Source organism: Hippocampus comes, unplaced genomic scaffold (assembly GCF_001891065.2).
Source record: "Hippocampus comes isolate QL1 unplaced genomic scaffold, H_comes_QL1_v1.1 scaffold47, whole genome shotgun sequence".
In the NCBI taxonomy this organism is placed as follows: domain Eukaryota; kingdom Metazoa; phylum Chordata; class Actinopteri; order Syngnathiformes; family Syngnathidae; genus Hippocampus; species Hippocampus comes.
Window position 1 is genome coordinate 353,273 of NW_017806029.1, and position 9,082 is coordinate 362,354.

General features: G+C 39.7%; 1 protein-coding gene across 5 annotated transcripts in view; it reads left to right on the plus strand.

Moving 5' to 3' along the window:
- The window catches only part of exoc6 (exocyst complex component 6), a 42,424-nt gene that overhangs the window by 10,561 nt on the left and 22,781 nt on the right, over positions 1–9,082 (plus strand). For all 5 annotated transcript variants that reach the window (XM_019892624.1, XM_019892625.1, XM_019892622.1 and 2 more), the window contains exons 4-10: positions 688–778; positions 2,358–2,403; positions 5,894–5,947; positions 7,240–7,390; positions 7,468–7,623; positions 8,562–8,630; positions 8,780–8,863. In XM_019892624.1, coding sequence (XP_019748183.1) covers positions 688–778; positions 2,358–2,403; positions 5,894–5,947; positions 7,240–7,390; positions 7,468–7,623; positions 8,562–8,630; positions 8,780–8,863 — 651 coding nt within the window. The remainder of the gene's footprint in view (positions 1–687; positions 779–2,357; positions 2,404–5,893; positions 5,948–7,239; positions 7,391–7,467; positions 7,624–8,561; positions 8,631–8,779; positions 8,864–9,082) is intronic.

A 9,082-nucleotide genomic window follows, 5' to 3' on the forward strand; every position in this document is an offset into this window, starting at 1 on the left:
CTTTGGATTTATTAAAAAAAAAAAAAGCCCCAGGTACCAACTCATTGAAGAAAAACAAACGCAGAGCTCATACTAATTACAACAATTTAAGTTCAGTGTCATAAGTTCTATATTATTTGTTTCTATACTGGTCCATGAAAATATGATTATGTGAAACCGGTCACCGGCAAAACAAAATGGTGGGGACGTCTGGGCGAAGTCATTTTTTGATATAAATATATATGTTTGTTTCAGGATCACAGTAAACTATCAGAACTAGCAACAGAAGAGAATAAAGTGGAGCCCCGTATACTTGCCGGTTTGACACCTGCAGATTCTCATATTCAGATTTGTCTTTTTTAGTATTTTTAAAATGATTTTTTTCATTTTCTGTTTGTTCCGTATTGCCCCCAACCCCTTTATTTATTATTTTTTTTAAAGGAAAAAAAATGTTGCTAATGCATTTCATTGGCCGTCAATTATATGCAGATTTTCTCTATTTGCGGGTCGGCCTGGTCACTATCCCCAAGTGTCCATTTAACCTCGGCTACACAGTGAAGACTAGTGGGATTGCAGTTTTTAACTTCACTTTTGTATTCAGGCCAGTTAGCATATTGATGCTTTGCTAGCTGTATGAGCCGATATTTCAAGAAAACACCGCATTTCAAGTTGTTTTCATTTTATTTTAATCGCTTTTCTTACCCTTAGGTGACAGCTCAAACTGGGGAGGTGATTCGCTGTCGGATCCAGCAGAGGAACATGGCCACAACTGTGGAGAAACTCCAGCTCTGTATACCAGGTAGCACATTATCAAACAGGGGTCTGTAGCACCCAAAGGACCACAGGAGTCGCTAGGCTGTTCTAAAAATAGCTCACCAGTGATGGAATGTCATGATTTTGTCGGAAAAAAGTCAAAAGAAAGCCATCCTCAACACCTTCACAGAAAAAGAAAAGGATACAATGGGCGAAAGAAAAGCAATCATAGACTGTGGATGACTGGATGAAAATGATATTCGCAACTCTGCGTTGGGCAAGGTGATTATGATGGAACTTTTGTTTGGTGCAATATCAACGAGACCTATGACGACTGCCTGAAGAAAAGATGCAAATTTCCACAGTCACTGATGACGTGGGACTGCGTGTCAAGGAAAGGCACAGGGGAGATGGCAGTCCTCATGATTGCTCAAGATCCAGCAAAACTAGCGGAATGGGACTGCGTGTCGAGGAAAGGCACAGGGGCTCATGATTGCTCAAGATCCAGCAAAACTAGCGGAATTTTAGTCAGCGGACTTGCTGCTGTTTAGCTTGCACCCTGCTCAGTAGCTTGCACGCTTCCTTTCTACTGTCTCCCGCAGCGTATTTTGATGCGAACGTAGCATGGCGCGTGTCAAAGTGCCACTTTATATTCGACCGTATCATTAATTGTATTTTGTCATTGCGAATTAGACACACCGCAGAACCTGTTCTCTCCACAAAGACGAATCCTTTGGTCCATTCGTCCTGAAGTGGACCATACTTGTCATCTTTTATTCTTTTCGCCATTTTATTCATTGAAGGATTAGATTTGAGCAAATGACCGAGCAGGCTGATGCAAAAGGGGGCGTTTACCTGTTTCCCCAGCAATGGAATACGTAGGCCAGTATCATCGATCTAAAATTGCTCCTGCCACCAACTGCAGCCCTGAACAGAACGTGAGCAGTGAAAAATCAATGGATGGATAAAACAAGCAACAGTATTTAGTTTTATCTGTGAGCCAGATGCAATCATCAAAAGAGCCATATCTGGCTCGCGAGCCATAGGCTCCCGACCCCTGCTGTAACCTGATAACATGATACGATGTCCACTGTGGTAACCGCTGTCCCTGAAAGGGTTAATTTGAAGATTTTTCTGATTCAAGAGGATATCTGGTGATGACATCATTTTTCAAGATTAATACATCGTTCTAGAGAGCAAAAAAGACAATGTCCAGTCCAGTCTAAAGCAGAAACACTGCTCCTCAACTCCAAGCTCAGGTCACCCTGGCTTCTCAGCAGGCATGTGCTCGTAGGGCTGAAGTTAATTTTATATTTATGTTCAATTTAAAACCAGATTAACAAGGTGAACGTAACTTGCTCTTCAGAAAGTAATTTTGACTGAGTCTCTTAGCATATTGTCATTGATTTGATAGTACAGCAATACCCGAAGATACTGTGAAGTGGAAAAAGGGCTGTAATAAAAATGTTCCACTGACAAATCTGCTCAACTTGTCAACTACGGTACCAGTTTAAATTACTCAGTTTCTGTTTGGATTTTGAATTTGTAATGTTTTTTTTTTTCAGTGGCAACCCAAAAACATGTGAATTCATTTTTCTATCTTCCTCTTTTGTTCTCTCTCGCAGTGCTAGAAATGTACAGCAAACTTAAGGAGCAGCTGGAATCCAAAAGGTATCAGTTTTACATATCAAAGTAAAAGTTTTGGGAAATGTCTTCAAGGTGGTGGTTAAAAAAAACAAAAAAACAAAAACGAAATTATAACCTCTGTCAAGGATAAAACCACCTTCACCATCAACCTCAGTCAAGAAAGCCCCGTCATTCATATGCCTTTTTTTGTCTGCAATCTGCAATTTCAAACATGTTGTCCCTCTATGTTATAAATAGTATTCAAATATAACTTTCTTAGATTCGAGGTTCTAGATTCGAGGTTCTAGATTCTAATTTTTTCAAACATTTATCTTTGGTCTACATTGCGGATGCACAGCGGATAGTTCAGAGGTCTCATATTCCAATCCGGGCTCCGGCCTTCTTTTGTAGAGTTAACATGTTCTCCCCGGGCTTGCATGCGTTTTGTCTTGGCACGTTTTCCTCCCACATTACAAAAATATGCACGGTAGTTTAATTGAAGCATCTGAAGTCAGTTTGCATCGGCTCTAGCATATCAGCAACCTGAGCAGGGAAGTACAGAGAATGGATGGATGGAATGGAAACAATCAAAAGCAGTAGAAAAAGAAACATTTAACCGGATGATTTACATTTTGAATGGTCAAAGATGATTATTAGTGCTCCGTTGAAAACATCGTAAACAATTGAGAATGAAAATGTTCTTGACGTACTGAAGTCATATTTCTCTTCACGAATACAATTCAAGTCAACTCCACTTTGCGGGTTTGCTTGAACTTCATTTTTACCCCATGAACTTCACAGACAGAAAAATAATGACCCCTTTTTTGTTCATTACTGTGGACCAAAGGAACGGGCCATTCACTGGCAAGACAATTGACCCTCAGTGTGCCCTTGTTTGCGACAAGGCCCCCTCGTTGCAGTCCTGTCAAGGCCCATTGCCAATCTTAGGCAATTAGACCATGTCCGGCCACTGCGTGGGATATATGTATGTGTTTGGGCATTTGGTTCTACTTTCAGCACTAATGAAATGGCTTTTCTGTTCTTAGTTTAAATTGCGAAGTGCATGTATACTTAGCGGTATCTGAACCGAATATGGTTGCCGGGCAGGTCACAGTCTTGCCACGTTTTGCCTTTGTGCTGTCCTTCCTGGTGCGCTGCGCTCTGACAGACCCTTTTCACTGTACAGTTTATGAGGCTGTCTTCTGTTCATGTGTGTACAACACATTTTACACTCGCTGACTGACCAATTAGATCCCTCACAGCCTGCCTATCAGCCTAATGATGGGAGTTCAGCACACTGAACTAAGGGTGAACCCCTTTGATTTGTGCTCACTCCCAAAGACTGCAATGTCTTTAAATCCCCTTTTCCACCACACTGTACCTCGGTTTTGCACGGCTCTAATTGGCTCAACCCGCTTCAGTTTGTGGGGGTTCATTTATCCATAACAAAAGAGGACTCCCTTCGTCACTGCAGGAAACGGCTCTGGCGTCACTAGTTTGAAACCACGTTAAATGCTTCAGTCGAGCGCGATACGCTAATTAGTAGGGGGGGGGGGAGTAAGTCATACAAGAGTAAATCCTATCTTAAGTTTCAAGCAAGTTCAAAGTTGCTGTATCTAAAATCAAATAAGTTCAGTGAAGTTACCGCTACATTTCCCAGCGAGTGAAGTTACTACCACTTGGGATAAGTTATTAACGAAGTCATAGAACTGTGCTCAGTCACAACATTTATTGAAGTGACAGTATATGCCCAATGAATGTTCTCCAAATGGTAGAGTAGATCTCATCTTTTTATTGATTTAAAAAAAAAAAATTCTGTCAGAAACATTTGTTTTTTTTTTTTCCTGTGCCTCTTATTTAGATTGGTATTTACAGGTACATTTGTGCTCAAACATGTAGGCTACTTTGCTTCTGTTTACATTGGATCATTTTATACTGCAGCAGTAGGACTACTGGATGCTTTTCTCATTTGATACAGGTCTGTTAACCCATTTAATCCCACCGGTCACATTTGTGAAGAACAATGATTTAATTTACAGGGCTCTAAATTTTTTTTATTACTGATTACTTCAAAGGGCTACCAATGACACCTGATTTTGACTTTTAAATGTCTGAGAAAAATTTGGGATTAAATGGATTAATGTGAGGAAATGTAAGCAGTCATCGTGTGTTGTATATTTTTTTTAATAGAAAATATATCTATCGCTATCGTGATATAAAATGGCCATATTGCACCGCACCAGTGTTCAGGCTCTACTGTAAAGATAGCGTAAGAAGCTCAGTCATCCATGAGGCACGAGTCGAGCCGCTGCTTCTTCATGTTGAGAGGAGGCAGATGTGGTGGCTCAGGCATCAGTTTAGGATGACTCCTGGATGTCGGCAGCAGGCCATGGGTCAACCCAGGACACGGGAATCATGGTTGGCCTTGAAACGCCTTGTGAGGAGTTGGAAGAAGGGGAAAAGTGCGCGCGTGCGTGCGTGCGTGCGCGCGCGTGCGTGCGTGCGTATACACACGCATTCATATACATATACATAAGTGGCCTTCAATGTGGCCTTATCTAAATCCAATTGAATACCTCTCTGGAAGGAGTTGAACCTGGAGTCTGGAGAAAGCATGTTTCAACTGGAGCAGTTTCATCATGAATAGTAGGCCATAATACTTGCTGGAGAGATGTGGAAGTCTCAAGTTTGAATTATATATATTTTTGGATTGCAGTCATTGCCTAAAATGGTTGTTCCAAAATATTAAGTAAAGGGGCAGTCAGTTATGTCCAGGCCAGTTTTCTTGAGGTTTTTTTTTTTTTTTTTTTTTTTAATTTTTATGAGTTGAACCACAATCGAAAAGCATTTGTTTTATTTCCGGATTCTAAAACCAGCATTGTCCAAGCTTTTCTTTTCCCCCAGGGGCCACACACACATCAAAATCAAAGGAGGCAAAGGATTTATTTCATTTGATTTATTTATGCAACTAAAACACTAATACAAATACTAAAACGAATAAACTGATGTCAAATGGTTCATCTGTTGAAGTTATTCAAAAGTGCAATAGTGTTGCTGCTGTTGCAATTACCGGTTAAAGAAAGTGGATCAACATGAGTCTACTTTTGCCAAGAGCCACATATTAAAATTTTTGAGATGACCTTGTTTCCTTGTTTGCTCTTTGGTTTTGTACCTCAACAGTTTTCAGTCATCCAACTGACTTTTTTTTTTTTCTGTCTTGGAAATTAAAGCGAAAACTTTTGAAAAAGTCGTGGAACGCTAATGCTAAAAAAAAGTGTCCGTACCCTGTCCTTGCAAACATGCAACTACGCATCAGAGGTGTATTGAACAATAGTAACACTCTGTTTATGCATATGTCGCCTCATTATCGAATAAAGTTAACAAAGGTACAAGCTGTGGGGTGTTTACATCAAATTTTCATTGCAATTTTTTAAAAACCTTGTTTTCATAATTTTTACATGTGTTTTTGACTGCAATTGTGGAAGAGAATTCAACCGTAATTTTCCTCTTTGCTATTTCCAATTCATGTCCTTAGATACTACGCTGCACTGAAAACTATGGAACAACTGGAGAAGGTCTTCATCCCGCGGTAAGAAATTCACTATGTCTCCATGGCCCTTGCAAGAATGCTTCAGTGAAATTGTCTGGAAACGATGCTGCAAATGTACCGTATTAAAATACTGAAATTTTCTCAAAAATATTTCACTTGAAACTTCAACTCTTCCCTCAAAACCCAACTCCTCAAACGCGCTTTTTTAAACATTCTGTAATGTTGTCTTTGTTAGTCTTTATTCGTTCTGTGTTGGGTCTCTTTATTTTGTAAAGGGTGTTTGAGTGTCCAAAAAAAGCACCATATAAATTGAACGGATTATTATTTTCCAAACCCACGCACTGCCCGATCGCAACGTCGCCACCAGCAGCGTCAATGAGCTCTAGAACGGCAGTTGAAGCATGCATGGTTTTGTAACAATAGCTTACCAATCACTGATGTGCCTTGGAATGAACATTAGTATTTACCTTAGATCCGCTGAGCCCAGATTAAAGCCTTCAATCACCGCAATTTTCATTATTTATTTTTTCATGAGAGGGAATTTTTTAATTTTATTTTATGCATTATATTATTTAAAATAATTGATCAATAAGTTGGTTTCCAATATATTTTTCTGCCCCCCCCCCTCCAAAAAAAAAAACTAAACAATCTCGGGTTGCGCCCTATTAACCCTTTCAGGGACAGCAGTTACTACAGTGGACAGCTTTTCATGTTATCAGGTTACAGGTTATCATTATTGGTGCACGAAAGGGTTAATAAGCGCCTAATGGTCCAAAAGAAATCCCGTAAGGTTGGTACAAATTGACAATGATGACAATAAAGTCTATAGATGATTAGAACTGATTGAATAGCTTTTATACAGCATTTCTAAAAGTATAGCAACCCAATATACCTTGGAGCCCATGAGTGACGGTGTCGCACCATCCTGCCTGAGGCTGGTACCTACATTACCAGTGAGTACATATTTTACATGAGAAAAATAACACAGCACAGACCGAGACACAAAAAGTGGATACACTTGTTAATCAATGCATCTTTTACCATCTAGTGGAAGAGCTTTTTTAAATTTTGGTCACCAGTGTAGTAATTTGTTTTTTGTCAGTCATTGTGAGTAAATAATATTTTCACTGTCAAACATGGAATCTAAAGCCAAGCTCAAGCCTGTCAAGTCTGGCATGCATTTTGAATCTGATATCTTTTCATTTTACAATCCTTGGTATCGTAGATATTCCCATGGCCATGATCTATAATTGTTCTCTTAATTTGGAGAAGCTCAAGTGCACGACAAACATGTATTTTTTACGTAGTAGTTGTAACTGTGTCTCACGTAGAGTAAGCCAATATAGGTTCTGTCAAATCATGGCTGAAAACCTGCCCAGATTGAGGGAAGAGATCAAGGAGATCTCTATGTCTGACCTAAAGGACTTCCTGGAGAGCATAAGAAAACACTCGGACAAAGTTGGAGAGACTGCCATGAGACAGGTTATTGGATTTGTCTTCTCAAATCATACCCCAAAATCCGTGTTTGTCTCTGACATGCTATATATTTGTCCCTCCAGGCACAGCAACACAGAACCTTTAACAGTGCAGTGGCGAAGCAGGCCAGTGCTAGCCACTACACTACGCCTTTGTACTCTCTCAATGGCCAAACACACACGCACAACAGTCTCATGATGGACGATGACGCAGAATATGAGGATGATGGTGATGAGGAGGTAATGAAAGCGTGTGCAGCAACTACAAATGAAGTATAGAATGGGCCATTATCTATTGAATACAATCCTGATTCAGTGCCCAGTAAACCTTTTTTACATTTATATTAATAACATAAATTCGAATCAATGTGCGAGTGCTGATAGCAGGTATCAGTATCAGTCCGATACTGCCTTATTTCAAGGTGTCAGCTACTTATGAAGGATGCCGATACCAGTCATCAACTTAAGACAAAAACAAACAAAAAACACTCAATATCATTTTTTAAGTCCCACTTGCCAGCCGTTGGTGCCACACTGCAGCTATTTGACACATCATCATCGTCATCATGTGCAAACAAGATGGGTCTTTGTTCTCACACGCGTCATTTTGTTGCTAGAAGTTTTAGGTATCATAGATACTGTTGGTATCGGTGAGTTCTCAAGAGTGAATACTCGTACTGCTATCGGTCTGAAGAAAAAAAAGTGCTTTTGAACGTCCCTAAATGTTCATTTTAATGTTATGAACAAAGGTAATTTTTCAACTCTTTTTATAGACGATGCTAATGGCGATATTGCGGGATTAAAATTGCCACAATATCATTATGTCACGATATTAAAAGCGCCACAACTGTTAAATTGGCCAGGTTATTTTCCGTGTTTGTAGTCCAAGCAACCTCTGCTAGTTAGTTTATTAGTTCAGTTTAATTTGAATTAGGCACGTTTTGGCCACCTACGTTATGACCCACACAAATCACCAGATGAAGGGGAACGTAATGCGTTGGCGTTCCTCCACAACTTCCCCACAATATCGGGATAATTATCCTATGTTCAGGCTCATGTCATGTTAATATTGTTTCATGACGGTTGGTTACCGTATCGTGATTATGTACGTGCTTTTATCACAATGCTGTTGAATTAAGAGAATAACTAAAATTTTAATTGTGTTTTTATCTTAACAGATTCTCACAGCTCAGGATCTTGTGGACTTCTCACCTGTCTACAGGTGTTTACACATTTACGCTGTGCTGGTACGTTACCAAGAGCAAATTCCATTTCACTGTTATATTGTAGTGCGAAATCATTACGTTCTTGTCTCCCATGAAGACGTAAAAGTTATATTTGCCTTTCATCATTTTTGGACAAGATATGAAAATCCTTAATATGTGTGTGTCTGCAGGGAGACAGAGAAACGTTTGAGAATTACTACAGGAAACAGAGGAAAAAACAGGCCAGGCTAGTTCTGCAGCCACAGGCTAACATGGTGAGTAACACTTACATGTCAAAGTCAATGGCCTGCGATACTGCAAGATTTGGTATTGAACCTAGACCAAGTAAATACAGGGTCATATATCAACGCGACCAGTAATCTTCGGTCGGGGGGGGGATATATATATATATATATATATATATATATATATAGAGAGAGAGAGAGAGAGAGAGAGAGAGAGAGAGAGAGAGAGAGAGAGAGAGAGAGAGACAC